Source organism: Adiantum capillus-veneris, chromosome 29 (genome assembly GCF_014529385.1).
Source record: "Adiantum capillus-veneris isolate H3 chromosome 29, ASM1452938v2, whole genome shotgun sequence".
In the NCBI taxonomy this organism is placed as follows: domain Eukaryota; kingdom Viridiplantae; phylum Streptophyta; class Polypodiopsida; order Polypodiales; family Pteridaceae; genus Adiantum; species Adiantum capillus-veneris.
The window spans coordinates 76,210,328-76,233,452 of record NC_140959.1 but is presented as its reverse complement, the minus strand read 5'-3'; the positions used below and the strand labels follow the sequence as shown (position 1 = coordinate 76,233,452).

The 23,125-nt window shown below is 42.8% G+C and overlaps 1 protein-coding gene and 1 pseudogene across 1 annotated transcript; both read right to left on the bottom strand.

Moving 5' to 3' along the window:
- Positions 1 to 1,251: 1,251 nt before the first annotated feature.
- LOC147419430 (putative F-box protein At2g36090) lies at positions 1,252 to 2,879 on the bottom strand. The gene has a single exon (XM_086505994.1). It carries the CDS (start codon positions 2,594 to 2,596, stop codon positions 1,418 to 1,420), a length of 1,179 nt encoding a protein of 392 aa, XP_086362120.1. The 5' UTR covers positions 2,597 to 2,879; the 3' UTR covers positions 1,252 to 1,417.
- A 7,417-nt stretch (positions 2,880 to 10,296) lies between these two features.
- LOC147419429 (uncharacterized) lies at positions 10,297 to 11,348 on the bottom strand (annotated as a pseudogene).
- Positions 11,349 to 23,125: the final 11,777 nt, after the last annotated feature.

Sequence of the window (23,125 nt, the reverse complement as noted above, 5' to 3'; positions counted from 1 at the left end):
TGATTGCATGACACATTAATCGCTCAAAAGTGGGCTCATAAGTAAGGCCAAGGGATAGGATACAATATGAAAACCTCACCCAAAGAATTTTATGCCCATCTTGAAATGGTACACACACTTGGTTATAGATAGAGACGCCATCCAAAACCCATAGACATCTTTCCTTGCTACTCATTCAAATATATGGTCAATGATAGACAATGACTAGTTATCCCTAATAAATGTCACGTTAACTTCTTTGAAGTTAATGTAAACACAAAGCTCTCCATCCTTCCACTCATGATTTATGTATTTCCTCCTGAACTTTCTCAACAAAGTTGTTATGGTTTCCTAGTCTTTGCTCCATCTTCAAGAAAAATAGAACTATGGCATATCAATAGACCCAATCCTTTGAGGTCCTTATAAGACCCGCCAAAGACACAACTATACTCTTTTAGAATCTATCTATACTATTATAAAAGGGAGAGGGATTCCGGCTCCCTCACCCGGACATGTGTCGATACCTCTTCAATCCGGCCAGTGTGCCCTGCAGCCAACATGCTCAATGAGAGAGAAAATACTACGCACAGAGAGAGAGAGAGAGAGAGAGAGAGAGAGAGAGAGAGAGAGATACCGCATAATTGCTTGTCTTCTGCGCTAAGGTCTATTTCAATCAAAACCATTGTAGGTGATTCCGTTGGCTTAACTAAAGTACTTCATTTGCTTGCACTAGACCATTGTAGAATTTACCACTTTCGCAATCCTACTCTCTTATGAGTTTCTCTAGAGTGTATCTTTTAAAGTGGGTAGGAACTCCCAGATTGGTGTCTCTCTCCCGGACTACGTTCTATGAGCTCCTTCCAAGTTTCCTCAATACCTGCTTGTAATCTTGGACAGGACCATAGAGCACAAATGGCAGGAATGGATAGGGCTCACAGAGCACATTACAAGAGCCATGGTTTAGGGATGGAGCCATCATTCATCTCTCTACACACATCACAATGCTTTGGATGCATTATCTGATATAGTTCATCATGAATCTTTAAACCAGTTACACAGATTATTCATAAACGTAGCACCACATAGCCTTATCACTCATTCCCAATCTCCAACACCCAAAACAACTATCCGCAACATCCACAAAATACACAAGCCTGTTCCAACCCATTATAAACATTGGAGCAATCTACACCCACACTAATCTTTAGAGCAAACGGAAAGACAAACAGACTCTCAAGGTACGGAGCCATACCATGAAAGCAACTCCATGCGAACGAGCAAGTCACCAGAGCATTGAACGCTTCTTTGTAAGGTTTTTCTGGATAGACTCTTTGCCACCAACAGCATTTTGTTATGTATAAGACTGCTACATTACAGCATGTCTTTGTTTATCTATACAAATATCTACATCGGTGCTGCCAATCCCCATCAAATGCACTCACAAGATGAAATAACACAATGACACAAATGACAAAATGCCACAAATGATACATACAACATCAACATGCCCATCACTTCTAAACTTCTCTTTGAGCTCTGACTGGGCCCTAATGTATTGCCCATAAGATTTCAGCACCTTGGGGTGATTCATGCTTTTTTGGCAACTCAAAACCTCTTTCAGAACTAGCATGCTATGCCGCCCATTAAGATGCATCCCTGCCATATCTTCTAGCTGCATGCTGAGCTCTGTAATCATAAATGAAGACGTCCTTCTACCCTCTTCCGTTTCAAGATTCGACAGCAATCGGCATTTGAGTACCACGCTGCATTGCACAACCTTAGGGGATAAGAGCTCATGTGCCGGTAAGATCGAGCCGAAGCGAACAAGAAAATCCTTGTCAGTCGGCCAGTGCCTTTGCCCACCAAGAGGCCTCCAACTGGCCAAATTAGCCATTTGCTTCGTCTTCTTATTGACAATGATCCAGCTTAAGTTAATGTCATCCCAAAGAGCTTTCCAAAACCGCCCATCTTTCCTTTCCTTATCTATGGACATCACCATGGGCAAGTCATCGATGATAACCATACCCGGCAAGAACCCGCCTTCCCCTTCAAATTCATTAGCTTCCTCTTCATCTTCTTCCTCATAGTGCGCACTCACCAAATCTATCCGGAAGGGACAATTTGAAAACCATCCATGCACATTCCCTGCAACACCTGGAATACCATGCAGAACCCGCGACACAACAGGCTTACCTCGAAACACAACATCAACAATGAACAAAAAGTCATCCAGAGATGTGTCATAAAGCTCTTCAATCATGTCTTCCTCATCATCGAACCAGCCTATGGCATCCTTTGAGATGGTATCAGAGACATCAAAGATGAAGGGCTGCTTGTTGATGACGAGGGGGAAGCATGAGCCATAGAACTTGCGAAAGCCACCTAAAGAAGAGACAATGGACTTGACCTCTGGGTCTCTGGTGGAGGGCCATAGCTGGTTGCAAACTCTTTCCCACATTTGCTCATTGCTTGAGACCGAATGAAACATCGACCCCGCACAAGCAGCCTTTGCCAGAGTCACTCCATCGACACGCCGCAGCACTTCGTAGAGTACATCGGTGTTGATGATGAGCTCTGCATCATCATCATCATTCTCAAGGCATAGCTCCCCCATCATTGGGCCTAGCCAAAAGAGAACGTGAGCCGGAAAGATCGCTAGAAGAAGCTAAATTTGTGGATCTTTCCAGGGAAGTCTGCTTGTGGGTTCATCATTGTAGCTATGCATTGGAGCAGAAACACAGGAATAGGAGCGCTCGCTCGCTCGCTCTCTCTCTCTCTCTCTCTCAGCCGCTACACTGAAAGGAATCCTTCTCGCCCACAAACCAACGTACATTGTACGAGCAAAGTATCTTTCGTCTGCTTTTAGCTATTAGGTCTTCAGAGAGAAGATTCATCGGTGGATAAAAGACGACCTTCTCAACCGCATACACGTGAAACAGGCCGTCTATAAACTAACGCTACACCAATCCCATCCTGACCATAGAAAGTAACATCGATCTTTAATCCGATAACTGCCTGCGAGACAAGGCCCCACAGCCCAGCTTTTCACCTCGCGCTGCTATAATAAACTAGAGTGCTTAGTTAGTTGCATTGTAGTGTGCAGTGTGAAGGAGCAGATACAAAGATGGCAGTCTGAAGCAGATTAATACTTCTAGTTATGTCTAACACATTTATTGCTCAGGGGAGAGTGTGTGTGAGAGAGACAGAGGATGCACTTACCGCCAATGTTCTATCCCTGATACATTGCAATCATAATGTTTCGTGTCCGACACAAAAACCGTGCAAAAAACCACAAAGTGGATTAGCATTTTTTAACTTTAATATTTATAATCATATTTAAAAATATTATTTCTATTGTGTGTTGGCCCATTCTTATGTTCTTAAACAAAAGAAAACATGCAAGTCTCCTTGCAAGGGGGAGTTTGCACAATCCTCCCCAATTTTATATAATACAAAGGAGTGTGCCATTCCCACGATACGATGCAAATTTCGGAGTGTTTGTTCACTGCATTCGAGCATTCAAGAGAAAAATGTGGTAGAGCTTACTCGCCACGTGTTTCGATGTCCCTCGTCGACACACATAGCTTACGTTTGACCTCTCGTGATGTTTCTACTCCTGTAAGAGAATGAAATCCTTGTAAGTAGGTTGTAACTACATGTAGAGAGAATGCATAGCTTTACTATCACCGTAAACACAATATATACTCACTCTCGTCCACTTCTGTAAGGGCAGCAACTTTGTCACACATATCGAGCAAAGCACCGCCTTGAACGACATCTTTCTCCAGCATTCCTTGAATAGCAATCTCCTCACTCACCCATGCCAACACCTTCGGAAGGGTACAGTATATAGGTGATGGCATCTGGAGAATGCCCTCGCTTCGCATCGAGAAAATCCCATAGCTTTTTGGCCCTGCACCTGTTGATCATAGCCTGAAGCCCCCAATCAATGAATTCCAAGAGACGGCATTCCTGACGGAGAGCTCCTTGAGCAAGTTTTGTGCTTTGTGAAGAGCACCACATTTGGCATACATATCAACCAAGTTAGTGGCAAGCACAACATTAAGGGCAGCACCAAGCACACAATATCATTGTTGCCCATATTGGAGTCTTGCATATTGCCACATGCCTTCAAGATGCAAGCGTACGTGATTACATCTAGAGAACTGCCCTCACTTCGCATCCGCTGAAAACAGCCCCGAGCTTCCAGGTAGGCCCTTGTTGAAATATTCCATAATAAGTGCGTTCCAAGAGATGACATTGTGGACAGGAAGCTCGTTGAGCACTTTTCTGAGCTTCGTTAAGTATTTGGCATACATGTCAGCCAAGCCATTTCCAAGCACAAGGTCTTTTTTCAATAGCCTTTTCCCATATCAACATCTGCATAATGCCACATGCCTTTAAGATGCAAGTGTAGGTGATTGCACTTGGTGAGATGCCATCTCTTTACATCTACCGAGAACAGCCTCGAGCTTCCTGGCCCTGTCTCTATTGGGCAGTTCCGCAACAATCAATGCACTCCAAGAGACGACCTTCCGAACAAGAAGATAAGCTTCCAAAGCAAGTTTTGTGCTTTGTGAAGTACACCACATTTTCCATGCGTAGGTGATTGCATCTAGACAGAGGCCCTCACTTTGTATTAGCTGAAAACAGCCTAGAGCTTTTTGACCGTACTCATGTTTTGTGTATCCTGCAATCAGTGCATTCCAAGTGAACAGTAAGCTCCTCAAGCACTTTTGGTGCTTTTTGAAGTGCACCACATTTGGCATACATATCGACCAGGGCGGTGCCAAGCACGGCATCTCTTTTCAATAGCCTATGACTAACAATATCATCATGAATTTTTGTGTCCATATCAGCACCTTGTGTAGAGCCACATGCTTCAAGATGCACACATAGGTGATTGCATCTAGAGAGCAGTGTGTTCCATGAGACGACATTCCGGACAAAAAGCTCCCCAAGCACTTTTTGTGCTTTCTCAAGCACACTACATCTGGCATACATGTCGATCACTAGGGTAATCAATTTCATGTGCAAGAAACCAGTCTTAATGGGCTGCCTATAATAGTCATGACAATCATCATCTTCATATGTATCCAAATCACAATATTCATCAGGATATCACCCATCAACAGCATTTGAAATATGAGGAGCATGATTTGACAAAGCTCCCACGAGGAACATATCAACTAAAGCACCACCAAGCACAACATCTTTCTTTAACAATTTGTGACCAGCAATCATAAGGTGCATTCTCTCACCCATGTCAACATCTTGAGTAAGGCCACATGCCTTCAAGGTGCCATTGTAGGTGACTCCTCCTGGAGACAGGCCTTCCCTACTCATGTTTTGTGTATCCCGTAATCAGTGCATTCGAAGCAAAGAGTAAGCTCCTCAATCACTTTTGGTGCTTCCTAAAGTGCACCACATTGGGCATACATATCGACCAGGGTAGTGCCAAGCACGTCTCTTTTCAATAGCCTCTGACTAACAATATCATCATGAATTTTTGTCCATATCAGAATCTTGTGTAGAGCCACATGCTTCAAGATGCACGCATAGGTGATTGCATCTAGAGAGCAATGTGTTCCAAGAGACGACATTCCAGACAGAAATCACCTCAAGAACTTTTTGTGCTTTCTCAAGCACACTACATCTGGCATACATGTCGATCACTAGGGTAATCGATTTCATGTGCAAGAAGCCAGTCTTAATGGGCTGCCTATGATGGTCATGATCATTGTCATCTTCATATGTGTCCAAATCACAATATTCATAAGGATACCACCCATTAACAGCATTTGAAATACGAGGAGCATGATTTGACAAAGCTCCCACGAGGAACATATCAACTAAAGCACCACCAAGCACAACATCTTTCTCTAGCATTTCGTGACCAGCAATCATAAGGTGCATTCTCTCACCCATGTCAACATCTTGCGTAAGGCCACATGCCTTCAAGGTGCCATTGTAGGTAACTGCACCTAGAGACAGGCCTTCCCTTTGTGGTGCAAACAAAACAATGCTTCCTTGTCACAGCCATGTTGACAATACCCTGCAATCAACAAATTCCAAGTGAAAACATTCCAAAGAAGAAGTAACCCACTATTATGGAGCTGAGTGTGTATCCTACTCACTTGGTACAAATCCCTCTTCTGAGCACAGGCTTTTAGTCTCCTTCTGAGCAAGGAACCCTCATTTTGCATCTAGTTAAAATTGTTGGGAGCTTCCTTGCCATAGCCATCTCTCGCATATCCTGCAATCAACATGCTCCAAAAGGCGGCATCTCATCTATAACTTTTGTTGCTCTCATAAGGTCACCATATTTGGCATAAATATCGACCAAAGCATTACCTACATGTTTCCCTGACTAGCACCCACATCATGAATTCTCTCAACCATTTGAAGATCTTGTTTAAGGCCACAAGCCTTCAAGGTGAAAGCATAGTTGATTGCAATTGGAGACATGCCTTCCCTTTGCATATGGTAAAAATAGTCCATGGCTTCCTTGCCATGGCATAAATGATTGCAACTGGAGAGAGGCCTTCCCTTCACAATTAGTGAGCAACATCACAAAGCTTCCATGGCATAGCCATGCAGGACATCACATTCTTTTTGTGCTTCATAAGGGCACGACACTTAGCATACAAACCGACCAAAGCACTGCAAAGCGTGACATGTTTCTCCAACATGCCCAAATTAGCAATCTCATTGTAAATTCTTTGGCCCATATTGCAAGGCTTGCCATAACCATGATGGGCTTATCCAACAATAAACCCGTTTTAAGAGATGACATTTTGGACAAAAAGCTCAACAAAAACTTTATGTGCTTACATGAAATTCATCGACCTTAAAAAGGAAATTGCAAACAATATTGTGGTGCTCAAAGTATGTCCTACTGACTTGGTACAAATGTTTGTCTAGTCAAAAAATAAACATCGTTGCTTTTGACTCGTCATCAAACTCTACTTGTCTATGCTTGACTTGTGTAGCCAATATTGCTACTTCCTTGGATTTGTTAGAGGATTTTCCGTAGCACTGTAGATACAAGGTTCAAACCTAGTGACACTTACAAGATATTTATTACCTTCGAAAAATGAAAAACACGACTGTGTTTGCGTGCGTGCGTGTGTGTGTGTGTGTGTGTGTGTGTGTGTGTGTGTGTGTGTGTGTGTGTGTGTGTGTGTGTGTGTGTGTGTGTGTGTGTGTGTGTGTGTGTGTGTGTGTGTGTGTGTGTGTGTGTGTGTGTGTGTGTGAGAGAGAGAGAGAGAGAGAGAGAGAGAGAGCATTAAAAATAGTAGAAAAAGATCCGACCACGTGGAGGCTTGAGAGCTCGAGAATTCAAAAGAGGCTGCTACACTAAGGAAGTAACAAGGTTGCAATAGAAAGCAGTGTTAGAGACATCTGTTCCAATGTCGCACCCTAGAAACCACCTATAGACACCATTGATAGCAATAACCATAACCCTTCTTCGCAATAACTCCACATAGCGGCACCAGAAGATTTACAGAGATTACCGCCACCAGCATCTTGCAGATGCAATGACACAGCTTTGGATAAATTGCAAGCACCCATCTGCAAGATGTCTGCAAGATGGTGCTTAGTTGAAGTCCCAAGAAGCAATTGAGAGTTACTCAAAAGATAGCAATGCTTTTGGTGATTCATGAAAGTGCCCTTGACATGGAATACTGTATGGTTGAGGAATTCATATAGATAAAAAATAAAGTTTGAACGTGACACCTACTGAAGTATCCCTAAAAGCTGACAAGAAGCGTTAGAAGAAACGTCTGGTAGAGATTGAAAAGGTCAAAAAAAGAAGAGAGGAGAGAGAAATTGAGAAGGCTTGCCGTGAAGAGGAGATGGCCATGCTTGCAAGAGAGCAGGCAACTAGAGCTGAGTATCAAGACTTGGAGAAAAGGAGGACGAGTTTCACTTCCAGCAGAGCAAAGTCCGATCTGAGATATGGTTCAAAGATGGCAGGGCATAGCCTATTGATATTATTTCAAAATATTTAAACCTTTCAGATGATTTTGATGTGGAGATTGATGAGCCATACAAGATATATAAGGTTGGGTTCACACAATGGCGGCGGAAATGCAGGGCTGCAAAGGGTGTTTCCGGGTGGAAGCACCACAAAAAGGTGATTTTTGTCGCCCTTTTGTTCACACGATCCCAATGGCAAAGGGGTTTCCTCCACCCGCCCGTTCTAGCTTGGCGAATGTTCACATGATAGCTCCGAGTGTGAGTTATCTATTCAATTAATCAACCCCCCCCCCCCCCCCCATTTTCACAAAAGGGAGTATTAATCATTCAATTATAAACAATTATTAAATTTAATTATACTTGAATACATGCTAGAAGGTTGATTTAAAAATTGATTTGAGATTACAAACATCAAAACATAAAACCATGGTGTAAATTCCAACCCTTTTTACAAGAGCTCAAGTAGAAGTTGATGACGATGACTCATCAGACACAACGTCACCAAAGACTTGTTGTACTTTGTTCTTGGCATATTCTTGATACAAAGATCTTGCAAGATTGTCGCGGTGATTAGCACTTGAACCAAGGTCATTTGCCACTCCACCTTGAACACCTCCTTCATCGCCTCTTTGAGCACGCTCAATTGCATCCTCTACCCTTGTGGAATGGAGAGCTTGAATTTCCACCATAGAGCTTGTTGCGGTTCTTTGGCTTTCTTTGAGTGAATTGCCAATCAGTAGGGTAGCTTCTGCCTCATGCACCCATTCCATATCAAAAGAATCACTGTGTCGTATACAAATATTGTGTAATACAAGGCACGCTGCCACTAAATCAGGCATGTGATGTAGATCCATGTTACATCTCTTTAACAAGATGCGAAACCTTGCCTTTAGCATGCCAAATACACGCTCCACTGGCATTCTTGTGCTAGATTGTATGAAATTCCAATGAAACTTCTTGCACGATAAGCCTTCCTTGCACCCTTTGAAGGGCACCAACATAAATGGTCGAGCTAGATAAGCACAATCACCCACCAAACAATAATTTGCAAGCTCACCTCTAGCAGATTTTTGACCCAACTCAATGCGAGTAAAGTTCAAGGAGTCATGGATTGACCTTGCCCATCCAACATCATAGTTCCATACGGAACAATCTGCTGCCACTATTAGCTGGAACAAAATTGAATGAAAGCCTTTTCGGTTAAAGTAATCCACATGGTTCTCCTTTGGTGCAATGATTGGAATATGTGAACCATCAATAGCACCAACAACATACAGTATTCCTCGGAGGGCTTCAAATTCACTGGCCAGCTTCTCAAAGCGAGATGAAGAAGGCCAACAAATGTAGATATCTCTGAGACCTGATTTCATGATGGCCTTGCAAAAATCAAGGACTATGCATGCTGTTCTCTTAGCACATCCATTCAAGTCACCTAAGACCCCCAAATGTGTGCCAAAAGCTAATCTGAGCATAGCAATCACCACACGCGTAGGAAGGTCGATGGTTTTAAGCATTTATGCAATGATTGGAATATGTGAACCATCAATAGCACCAACAACATACGGTATTCCTCGGAGGGCTTCAAATTCACTGGCCAGCTTCTCAAAGCGAGATGAAGAAGGCCAACAAATGTAGATATCTCTGAGACCTGATTTCATGATGGCCTTGCAAAAATCAAGGACTATGCATGCTGTGCTCTTAGCACATCCATTCAAGTCACCTAAGACCCCCAACTGTGTGCTGGAAGCTAATATGAGCATAGCAATCACCACACGCGTAGGAAGGTCGATGGTTTTATGCATTTTGGTGACGCGCTTTGACATGAAAGGAGCCACCTTTACACAAATGTAATGAAAGGTATCCTTGCTGACTTGAAGGCGTCTCTTGAACATGCTATCTGAGTAGGTATTTAGAAGGAAGTCATCAAGAAAATTTTGAGGCCGGGCATAAGCCCAAGCTTTCCTATGCTCATGACCCATATGCTACCAATGTTGAGTTTGACCGATCAGCCCATACATTGGATTAAATGCAACCATCTTTGCAAGAAGGCCACATCATTTTGGTTGGGTCCATCCTTTAGTAATTCTGCAATTGCTAAAGAGCATAGCCAAGCACAATGAAGCGCGATCTCTCTAGACATCGGACTCCTATCATGTAGGTTTACACAAGCAATGTAACATAGTCAACGAAAAGAAAGCATTGCATGTGCACAATACACTTACTTCCAAAGAAAATTAAGTTATCCAAAGTCGTCACAAACGTTAAAAATGGGAAGATAGAGACAAGAAAGGATTGAATCTCTGAAGACCATAGGCTTCACTAGTTAGTAGCTCGTCACTTGTTATCATTACTGGCATGCTTTAAGAACCCTGCCATGGTGTCACAAAAGCTAGCCAGCAAGCTAAGTCCAAGAGCTTGTTTTCAAGTGCCTCTTGCTGGTTGGAGTTATCTTTCAAGTGGTCAAGTAAAGCTCGACCAGTGTCCGCCATTTGTGCCAAAGACTCCTCGACCTTTGGAGTAGACCGCTTGTCATTGGTGGTGGTTGTGGCTTGAATTTTGATTTGGGAGGCTTTGGAGTCTTCTTTGCCTGGTACCTCTCATCTTAGTATTTTCGTATGTGGTAGAGGAGGCAAGTCTAACATAGAGGCCCTATCATGATAGTACTCATCTACCACATCATACCATTTACATGTGTATTTTCTATCATTGCTAGATGTAGCATTATGTGCTTTATCCAGACTATATTGGCCAAGTATAGAGCCCCACTTTTTGCGGCATGCCTCGCTATCTTTATCAAAGTCATGGTATGTGGAGGCCAATCGTGCAGCCACTTTCGCCCATAGATTGATCCCTTGATTTTGAGGATTGTTGAACTCCTCGCGCATACCCCCCCTCACATGGATAAGCTGGTCACCCAAATGTCCTTCCATTGACCCTTGGATTCTTGGATGATGTCTTTGTCATCTTTGAGCTCCACAATGCCCTTCTTCTTGGATAGCCTCGCCTTTTTTGATGGAGTCATCGGTGCAATCTCTTGCACATCCTCTCCACCCAAGGATTTCTTCCTAGATGGTTTTGTGCACCCTTTAGTAGATTGATGGGAGGAGGGATTTGGGCTTGGGCCACTCTCTACATGCATAGTCTTATGGCGTAGAGGTGGAGCACAGGGTGGGGGGGGGGGGGGGGGGGGGGGGGGGGGGGGGGGGGTGGCGCTTGAATAAGAAGGGAGAGGAGGGCGATGGAGAAGTTAGCATGGCCGTGAAGCCATGTGGAGGCATTGTGAAAGGAGGCGGTGTGAAGGAGTAGTAAGAGGGTTGGGAGAATACATTTTGGGATGCATTGTCATCAACGTCCTTTTAGCTTTCCAAATGTTGAGATGGGTCCATGACTCCAGCATATACAAACAATTCAATAGCTTGGTTAGTTTTTTTTTTGGGGGGGGGGGGGGGGAGGGGGAGGGGGAGAGAGAGAGAGAGAGAGAGAGAGAGAGAGAGAGAGAGAGAGAGAGAGAGAGAGATAGTTCTATTATCGTCTTGGGAGGTCAAATATGACCTATGGGACCAAATGAACATGTCACGTGGTGTGAGTGGAGTTCATAAGTGACTCTCGATGCTCAAAAATGGCTGAAATGAGCGTCGCAATAGAGAGTCCACATCGTGGTTGGGAGAGGAAGGTATGTAGGGAGAGATCATGGCTGAATATATGGGGAAAAGAGGACCTAATGTGGTCAAAAGCTGAGCACTCAAGTAGTGTGTGGTACTCAATCTCTCGCACTTGACGAGGGCATAAGGTGCAAAGTCGATGACACTCCTCGCCAGTGCCCCAACGTTCTGTCTCGCAGCGTAGAGAATGGGAGCTAAGACGAATGGAGGCAATGGTGCGGATCGCACTCAACGGGATGGGCTCAAGGATGTAGGAATGGGTTCGGTTACCTCGTTCCGAGAAGAAGAGAGATTTGTAGTTTGGGGCAACGTGTGTGGTGTAATGGCTGAAGCGAGAACCTCCGGATTTCTCCCAAGCCGTGATACATTGGCGTTGTAAGAAGGCCTCATTAAATTGGGAGTCGATTGACGCATCCTTGACCAAGTGACATGCATCCCATCTTCCAAACCATTTCTTGATATCAAGCATCCACCCCGAACTTAGTATTTTGCTCTTGCATGTCTTTTGAACCATTTGACTTGCTTCAAATGCGATTCTAGGAAGTCGATGCAAAGGGCTACGTTGTGTCTTACGCATGTACTCCACAACCATTTGTATGCCCAAGACCTCAATGGGAAGCAATCCGGACTCAAGAAGTAAGAGCATGTAGGGTGTTTGTGTCTTGACTTGGAGAAAGTTGGTGAGAAAACGTTTTTGGACATTCTCAAACTCTTTCCAAGTAGACTTCCCGATGCTTCCACCCCACACCTCCACTCCATAAAGAAGCACCGGTGTCACCAATGTGTCAAAGAGGTACTTTTTGAGAGCCCAACACTTGATCTCTCCTGCATTGCACATGTTCTCAAATGCATAATAGGCCCTATTTTCGGCTTCCAAGCGACGCATTGCACAATCCTTCCATTTATGATTGGATGGAACCTCAAGGCCGAGGTACTTGAAGTGATCTACCACTTCAAGTTTCTCATTGTTATATACAATGCATGGATTTTCATCATTGAGGGTCTTTACAAGCAACCTTGGTTTTGGATCCATTCACGATCAGCCCGCTATGTAGGCAAAAGCGTTCCAAGACACTCATAAGCTTTTGTGCATCTTCTAAGGTATGTGCCAAGAGCACTACATCATCGGCCTAAAGCAAAAGCATGATCACCGCATTTCCAATCTTAACCTCTTCTATGCCTTCTTGCTGCATAAAGTCAAGAACCATGCATTCCAATTCATCAATGAGTAGCCCAAAGAGGGTTGGGGAAAGTGGGCATCCTTGTTTGACACCAATAGTGCTTGCAAAAAATTCTGAAATTCCATCTCCCATACGTAATCGACATATCACTTTTTGGTAGATGCAAAAGACTGCATGCATAAATTCTCTCGGCACTTGAAGGCTTTGCATACGTCTCCAAAGATTTCCTCGCGGTACCATGTCAAAAGCTTTCTTGAAATCCACAAAGCAACAATACAACTTTTTTCCTTTCAATCGAGACGCTTCCATAAGAACTCGAAGAGTGACAAGATGATCAATAGTGCTATGATGCTTTCGAAAACCTGCTTGGCCAAGTGCACGTTTGCCATTCTTTTCAGCCCATTCACTTATCTTCATCTCCATGATACATCCAAATAACTTTGCCATTAAAGAACCAACCATTATAGTGCGATAGTTGTTCACATTGTTTACATCTCCTCCTTTGTGCAAAGGTTTGATCCAATTTTCACTCCAATCATGAGGCATTCCATACTGAAGTGCAAGGTTAAACATATCGCATATCCAATATTGTGTTTTCTTGCTTGTCCATTTAATCATTTCAGCCTTGACACCTTGAAGGTCACCTGCCTTACGAGTAGCAAGTTTCTCAAGCGCGCGGCATACATCTTCAATGGTAAATAAGGGAGACATAAACGGAAGGGAGCTACAACACTCCATCTTATCAACATTGGGTTGCTCATAGAGATTCTTACAATGCATATTCATATCCTCAAGAGTCAAGTCACCAAAGCTCTCAACGCGCTTGCCTTTTAGATTTTGCCAAAACTTGCCACATGCATGTGCTTTCTCTTGTGCTAAAAGAAGTTGTTTTTCGACTTCCCACCTTCTCCTCTTCTTTTGAACAAGTGCTTTGTATGTGTGTGAACATTCCAAGTAAACTTCCTTGTCTTTGATTGCATCCAATCTTAGCAAGTGTTTTCGGGCTTGACTACATTCCATGTCAAACCATTTCTTCTTGGTGCTACCCTTCTTAGACCTTTTGCAAGACATGTGTTTCACCGAAAAGCATTCCTTCGCACAAGAGAAAATTACTTCTTTGAAAACTTTCCACTTGCATTCTAATGTTGGGCTCTCTTGATGCTCTATCATGCTTAATATTTGGTCCACCATATCAGCATATATAAGTGCTCGTTTGAAGTCTACACGTAGGTACAAATGATTCACATCATGATTGGAGGCTACATGCTCGGGCCGTTTACCACACTTGAGGTCAATACATAACATCCTATGATCCGATTCCGGATTCCATTCACCAAGTGTAAAGCTTTGTATGCATTCTAGAGTGGCTTCCGAGAACAACATATAGTCAATCACGCTAGCACCGTTGTGCTTTCTACATGTAAAGTCATTGGTGCCTTGCCATAGAGATACACCATTTGCAATGAGCATTCCGGTACTATTGCACATATGTAGAAGTGACTTTCCATAGTGATCCACTTCTTTTGCATTATTAGAACTTCGATTATACATGTATGAGTCATCCATTCTTCTTGAGACATGCGGCATGTCTACTTGTTGTGTGTTGTGTTGTAGCATATTTGTGCGAGCATTCATGTCTCCAAAAACAATGACTTCACCTTGATCCTTGTAATGAGCAATGTCTTCCTCTAGTTCAACAAAGGGCTGATCTCTATCCATATTCAAGCAAGCATAAAAGTTGGAGTCATAGTGAGGAATGTAGCAACCGGCCACAAACATGACTTGACCATTTGGTGGGCTGATTTTCAGTCATAAGTAGCGTTTATACTTATCTTCTTTGACAATGGAAACATCTTTCAAACCCTTTTTGGTCATACATGCTACGCCTCCTTGGCCTCTTCGTTGCTTTGCATTTTTGGCCCACATCAAAGAATGCACATCGTATTTGTCAAATCCAAGAATTCGTTGTGCATCATGCTCCCATGTTTCGACAAGAAGTATCACATCGGAGTCATTGGTAAGCTCATCAATGCCAATTCCCGCATTCCATGGATACCCGTTACAATTCCAAAAGCTTATTCGCAAGCGTGAGTTGGTCTCATAGATCATGTGTCCCTATTTGTTGGGTGGACTTGCATCCTCCTTAAGTGGCTTTTCTTCTTGAGGTGATACCTTAACCTTCTTGCTTCTTTCCTCATATGCTTTGCGACGTACATTTTGTTGCATAATAGTGCGATCCTCATATACATTACAACCTGTTCCTTTGAGGTAGATCCAACCATTGTCAAGGATGATCTTTCTCTTCACCTCATCAGCCATGGTACATACAATAGGTCTTTCTCCTGAGCGAGGGACTCCTTGTTTTCCAACTCGATGTGCACCATAAGCCATGATTCCTGACATGCCAAAGTGTGTAGAAAAAAACTCTTCAATAGCAGCTGCAAGAGATTGGGGTGTTTCCATGCTTTCCTCCTTGATTCCACAAATGACGGTGTTCTTTGAGCGTTTTTGTCGTTCGTGCAATTCTTGAGTGTCCACATTCTCTACATTCTTTGCTTGGACAACGGCTTGCGTGATAGGAGATGTAGAAACCACATTATCCTTACATATATCAGCCCATGATTTGGATGCATTTCTCATCTCACATACATCATGTCGTATTGTATCTATTGTTTCCTCTTTCAATACATGATCACTCTCAACTTTGCTCAAGCGCTCTTTCAATACATTCATGTCAACAAGAGAGCGTTTACATTCTTGAACTTCATTCTCAAGATGCATCAAGCGTGTTGTTTGCATTTCAAGAACCTTCTTGAGGTGCTCATTCTCCACAACGAGAACTCTTAAAGTACCATTCTCCATTGCAAGTGCGCGCAACTCTTCACCTTGTTCGTTGACGGTTTCTTGTAACGAGATCAAGTAAGCCATGATCATTGCTTCCGTTGTTGTAGATGATGTGGTTGGATTAGCATCCAAATTCCTTGGAGATTTTGCATCATTCTCCATGGCGAGTGTGGCTTTTCCACCCTTGCGAGTTTTGTCTGAAATTGCCTTTAAGTCGGCAAAAAAAATGCAAAGTTTTGACAGTTTTTTCAGTTCTAAGATGCTGTTACAGCAAAGCCTTCCATTACACAGAAAAATTCTGTCTTTACATCAATGCGTAGAGAGAGAGAGAGAGAGAGAGAGAGAGAGAGAGAGAGAGAGAGAGAGAGAGTTATGAGAACTTTTTGATGTGTGGTGAGTGGTATGTGTGACGAGAGAGAGAGAGAGAGGGGGGCAAGGGGCGTTGTGAGAATGGGGGATGGAGGCATAATTTGGTTGGGAAGGAGGTATGGGCATAATTGGAGAGGCACCCGATGTTACTTTGCCGCTTTGAATACGACGTCGCCTTCAATGACCTACAGAAAAAGAAAGAGAAGGTAAGGAATCCATGTTCAATGAGAAAAAAGGCTAATCAAAATACCAACAAAAAGAGGTGCAATTCATCACCTTCCTTGCTCCTTGCTCCTATCTCTGTTGATCAAAAAAGGAAGCTCAAAGAGCTACCCAATGCACAAAGTGTATGAAGCAAGGGGGGGGGGGGGGGGGGGGGGGGGGTTATATAGGTCTAAAATAATGAGACTGTTTGATAAAACGTTTACATTTGTGAACGTTTGGAAATGGAACGTTATAGTTAAAAATTGGAAGGTGGGGGTGGGGCTCATCTCACGTGGAGCCTGCAGGCTCAGCCAAGTTGGCGAGATGGGCAAGGGGAAGGGGGGGCGGAGAAAATGTAGCCCATTTTGCCGTGCGTTGGCACGCCAGGCTGACTGAGCTGTCGTGCCGTTTGAACGCCACCTTCCAGGTGCGAGTGAGCCGTTGGTCTGCGTGTCTGCTTGCGCACTGCCGCCGCTAGGTCGTCTGAACCCGGCCTAAGGGTCATATAGAGAAAGAGATGGAAGAACTGAGGCATTATATCAAAATGCACTTGGACCTTGACCGTGCAACTGCAGTACACATTGAACTCTGGGAGGCCATGATGGTGGTTTATGATAGCGAAATTTCAGAAGCTCGAAAAATACATGCTATTGAGAGGAGAGGAGCCCCCTCCAGAGCTGGTTGCGGGCCTACATGACAGTGTTGAAGGCAAAGTGAAAACATTTTTGTACGGGAAGACCTACTAAGAGTTGAAAGGTCTACAAGACAATGTAGAGTTGGACAACGTAGAGCTGGACATGGAGTCTAGCACAACAAAGGTTGTGGAGTATTGGGAGGGTGTCTTAAAGAGACTGCATATATATAAAGCAAATGCTTGGCTTAAAGAGAAACATGCAAATTTTTTATGGCAACATTTGAATATGTAGCCGATGTGGCTAATCGTAAGGTGGATGAAGTTCCAGATCAAGAGTCTAAAGAATTGGTTCCATGGTGAGCCCAAGGCTCTTTTCCCCCTACCTGATCACACAAGCCACCATGTGGCAGCTTCTCACTGGCAACTTTTTACATAAAAACCCGTTAATAATAAACAAAGTAAAAACGCCGCCGTGAAACAAGTAAATAAAACAACAACAGCTTCATACATAGACTACACCGTCATCATAGGTTCGCATGCAAACAATAGCAACAGACGTAATCACATAGCTTCGCAGGTCAACTACACCGTTGCAGGTTCACATGTAAACAATAGCAACAGACGCAAGTTGACAGAGGTGCACATCCATAAGCTTGAATATTTGGCAAGGCTATCTATTTGAAGATTGATCTTAAGAGGAAAATGATTGGCAAGCATATTTCAAAAATTTGATTTTTTGATCTGTCTAATTTTTTGGAAGAACTTTTGCCTGCACGTAAGGCAAGATGTCAATGGATCAACATCTTCTATCCAATCACTGCTTCAATTTTAAAATTGCTCCATCTTCAAGAACGGATGTGGCCATGGTGGACATGCATGCTAGGATAGTGATGGTCTTCACTCCAATAATATCTAGGAGTTTAACGCTCTTCTTCTCTGCACAAATCAAAAGGAGAAGAACCTGGTGACCATCAACTCAAGTACACTGTCAAGAAGTACGCAACGCCACTAGAAAAGTGCCACGTCTTTGACTGTGAGGGATCATGACAAAATCAAGTGCATCGTAGACAAGTCAAAGCAAAAGACACACTTAAAATGAACAAAACCTCATACATGAAAGCTTCACTCTATAAAAAATCCAAGATCAACTCAAAACTCTTGTGTGTAGCGTCGCTCCCAAAAATTGCACAAATATAGTGCATGTTGCCCTATCAAAAACCCTTTCTTCCTCCTTCAATTTTTCATTGAGGCCATTTCATGGAAGCTTTAGAAGGTCTTTCCTACTCATTCCATCCTCCCAAGGCAATACATTGCATGTAGGAATTGCATCCTCAATTGGCATTATAGGATTTTGACCATACATCAACTCAACTGGCATATAACCAATGACTAAGTTATGTGTTGTAAGATCATCCCATAAAGCATAAGGGAATAACCTAGGCCACTCTCCTAGGTTACATTTGCAAGCCTTAGCCAAAGCTTTAACAAGAGAAGAATGTCCATGCTCATATTTTTTGTTCCTTTTAGGATTGTAAGAAATAGTGAGAGAAAGTTTGATGCCAACATAGAAACATTCCCTGACTTCCTCAGCATCCAACTCACCCCTATCTACTGTTATTTTCCCAAGATAACAATAATAAAAAATTACATCTTTAAGGAGAAACTTGTATATTGCTTTGTGTAGTCCTTGTCCTTAATTCACGACCTTCCAGTTGGTTTGACAAATCTTTTCTTGCAAGAGTTATGTATATCATTTGCCATAATCCCAAAGGCATAAAAACCAAATCTACCACCCATTTGTAATGCATGGCTAATGGGTAAATAGGGTGCAACCCATCATGATGCTTTACATTTGAATACATTTGACACGTTACTCAAGACCCACATATTGAGATACATCTGTGTACATTCCTTTCAACCAATACCTTGTTTGAAAAATGTTTCCCATACACCTCAATGACCAGCCTATATAATCCCATGAAACCCTTTAATAAGCCTCATGTGAGTGTCATTGTCACACAGTACCCTGGAGTTCCACCCCTTCGTTTTGTATGCTTCAATGAGTATCCATTCTTCAAAAAGTACCCATATGCCTTTGAAAGGGTGGTGGTAATGTGTGTGCTAGTCTCCACCCAACTGTGCTATCTTATAGCATCCCCCTCGCGTACACATTATCCGTCCATGTCGGTGGACTTGCCCATATGACCCATGTCCTTACATTATCCCCCCCCCCCCCCCCCCCTTGGGGAATTGTTTTCGTCCTAGAAAACGAACGTAGGAAAATGTTTCTTAAGTGCGGAGACATTCTCCCATGTAGAACCTTCTTCAGGTCTTTCTAGCCATTTTACCAACACCTGTCTTCTGACATGATGTCTCATGAGAAGCTCATGAGAATCCAAAACCTTTTCGGGCTCATGAGGGATGCTTGGAGGTTTGATAAGGTCAACTAACCCACCTGTGTCAATAACATTGACCCACCTGTGTCAATAACTTTATCATTCTATCCTAGCTATTTTTTTTAACAGCTAACATGAAAAACAGGACGAGCTCGTGAGTGCTCTGGAAGAGCTAACTTATAGGCCACTTGACCTATACGTTTGAGAATGGTAATCGGTCCACAATAGCGTGATGAAAGTTTAACAACTTTTCCCGTCTTCAGACTTTTTGAATGCTTCAAAACCTTGAGGAAAACCTTCTCTCCTTCTTTGAAAGTAGCAAGACGATGATGCTCATCTGCATACTTCTTATATCAATCTTGAGCTTGCTTAACATTCTGTCGAGCAACTCGAAGCATGTCAAAATGGTCTTGGAGAAAATTCTTCGCTTGTTGTATCTTCTCCTTAGCCAACCCCACCATAATGGATGATCTAGATTGAAATCCATATAAAAGAATAAATGGACTAAACCCTGTAGTCACATGCTTTGAACTACTATAAGCAAATTCATAAATTCTTTTAATATATTCAATTTTGTATGACACGAATTTCTTTACAGTTTCGTAGTTTCAAATTTGCCTTGGAATATGCAAGATGATGTCGTCGTCCTTGACTCGAACCTCTCGGTCGTTTTGACGGCCGAGGATACATCTTTAGTGGAAGTAGTTGACTGGTTCCAGTTAGTGAACATGGATACGGCTAAAATTTTTGTTCTGGCTTATCATGAAGGGTACGCAATGTTTTCAATAGTGAAATTATTTTATCTTGAACTCTAATTTGTTGTGATGATATATGTATATAGGTAAGTAGTCTTCCCAATTGGTTTGCTTCTTCCTAATGTACGCTCATAGCATATCCTCTAGCACTTGATTAATTCTTTCGGTTCGACCATCTGTTTCTAGATGATCAACTGTACTTAGATTAAGTTTGGTTTCCAACTTTTGAAACACATCTCTCTAGAAGTGATTATCGAACTTTCAATCTCTGTCACTAATGATACTAGTTAGAAGACCATAGAGTCTATATATATGCTCTACAAATAGACGCGCTAATTTTGGTGTCTTAATCGTAGTCTTAGTGGGAATGAATCGACCCATTTTTGTGAGAGGGTTATACAAATTGGCGAGCAAGTATTTTTGAGCAACAAAATAATCGAGCAAGTCCCCACATACATTCTTTATTACTTAGAGAAAATTGAAAATTGAAAAAGTGTCCAAGAAGGAACACTCATTTTTTCCCCCTTCTTGGCGTTATGGATTCTTGTAGTTTTTCTCACATTCACACTTTTCCTCATTGGAAAGACTGCATATTGTGCCCTTGTTGGGTCTGCTCTCATAGTTGTGTTTAAAGTGGAGACAATGACATAAGCATATGGGGCCATTAAACACCTCGCCACATTGGGACTCCTCTTTGGCACCGTGATAGTGAGTGTATATTTAGAAAAAGCATATATATTAACTTTTTTTGCTCATGTTGTATCATAAGGCTGCTTGTTGGCCTATCACATTGGCTCTTTAGCCTATGTGAAACCTATTGAAAATAGTCCGCGCCGGCGAGAAACAGTTCCAACAGGTTCACGATAAACAATGCAAGTTCTTTTATATTATATAAATTGTTTCTAGTAGAAAATTGAAGTAGCTACAGCCAAGCCGGTTGCACCGTGCGGGCTCCATTTCATTGGCGTGCTGGTGGAGTTTTAGGGAGTGATGACTATTTGGGGTTTATTGGGCATACAAGCTATGTTCGATTGTCGACTCCGATCGAGGTGAAGGCCCGAGGCCTGAGGTCCATAAGGGCACGTGCCTGAGGGAGGGGAAGGGGCTCTACTCTTGAGAGAGGTTGTCCCTATGAGGTCATGCATCACGGTGGCATTTACTGGAAAGCGTAGGGTGTGCCATCCTCCTGCAAGGGTAAGAGGTTTTCGTTGTATGCATTAAAGGTCTACAGTATGGGCACAATTGAGGCACAATTTTTTGCCGCCTGAATTATGTTTCGTTAAAAAAAATCACCCCTCCCTGGTCTTGTGCTGCAACCATTCCGCGCCGGCGCGGACTGGTTGTAGCACAAGACCAGGGAGGGGTAGGGTCGTGTGGGTAGGGTGTTTTGTTTATTAAAAAAATGTCAAGCAAATGAGTAATACTCCAATTACTCCAGCGAATGGCTCTCTCCAGTGATCTGCAATTGCTGCGCTATCTGCCAGCCCCCGCCGCCTCTATGCATCCTTCTCTCTCTCTCTCTCTCTCTCTCTCTCTCTCTCTCTCTCTCTCTCTCTCTCTCTCACACACACACACACACACACACACACACACACACACACACACACACACATGATCGCCCTGCTTCTCTGCGACCTTTGTACCTTGAAACATCTGCTGGATCTGATCCTGCAAACGGGCTTCCACTCTTGGGCCTGCAATTTCATCTTCTGCTCCCGCAGATCAACCTCCTGGGTCCGCAGCTCGGCTATCTGGAGCTCTACTTTCATGTCCTCAATGTTTCGACCCTTTGCCGCTACAATATCTCGATCAACATGTTCAACATGCATTAAGGAGGCGAGACATTATGGTGTCAGGAATTATGGTGTTTCGTGAGAACTGCACAATGCCGTCCCAGTTCTCAGTGTAGAAATCAATTGAGGTCAAGCTGCAATTGCACCCATTCTCCATCAAACCTCGAGCACAAGCTAACCTGCAGTACTTTTCCACCTTCACGAGCGATGTAATATCCTGGGAAATTCTTGAAGAAGGCCACCTTGCAAGGATCAAAATATTAAATTAATGCATTAAACATGCATAGATATTGATTATTAGCATCTAATCAGCACTACGTGGTAGGTGAACTCAAAGGAGACTCAAAGCCATGCCTTCTTTCAGATGAGGACGTCCTCCAACTAATTCAAATGCCTCTAATTGGTGAAACAATGGCAAGGCATTATGATATATGTTGAGGTGTTGACGTTGGATGGTGGATGACAGTATAGAGACACCTTGCAATGTGATGGCGAGCAATGCCATGGCTTTTTTTTCCATGATTGAAAGGACTGGGGCATTGGATAGAGCCACAAGCATCAATCTTTAGGAGGTTCAAGATAGTATTGTAGGCTTACAACATTTTTTGTTGACTTTTTTGCAAAATTTACGTGCCAAATTTTTGGTTGTCTATTTTTAGGAGGAGGTATGCCACATGGAATTGAATTATTTATGTTTTGAATATGAAGAGATTGCTTGTGTCTCGAGTTTTCAATTTTCATAATGGTTCTAAAATCTCGTTTTTTGTCAATTAAGTGTCAAATTTGTAGTAGTGAAAGTAATGTGCATGGCATAATTTTTTGCTTTCATCATTGTTGATCTTGTACCAATTTGCTCGAATTTATCTTCGCTCGGTATTTTTTGCTCAGTGATTAGAAACCCCCTGGCATCATGGCCACGATTTGTAGTATATAGTCCTACTACAAAACCCATAGAGATACTCTCCCACTCACCTTGTGGAATCTCTAAAGGATGTAAAAGGCCGCCTACCTTGAGGCGTTGTGCCTTATTTACTTGGCAAGGTTGGTAGTTTAGTACGTACTCTTGAACATCATGATGTCAGCTTGGCCAATGAAATTGTTGTCAAACTAAGGCATACAATACCTGGATGACCAGAACTTGGACTATCATGACACTCAAATAATATTTGGTGCCTAGTGTCTGAGTCTTTGGCACACATACCCTACCCTTGTGGACCAAGTAGCCATAATTAATGGAAAAATCATTAGGATATTTTGGAGGTCATTTGGAGGGCCTTCTAAGAAAAATAGAATTTTGAATTTCTCTCTCTAGAAAATAGGTGTGG

What these genes read in the sequence shown, in the direction of transcription:
- LOC147419430 (XM_086505994.1), bottom strand. Translation starts at nt 2,596, where the DNA reads ATGATGGGGGAGCTATGCCTTGAGAATGATGATGATGATGCAGAGCTC.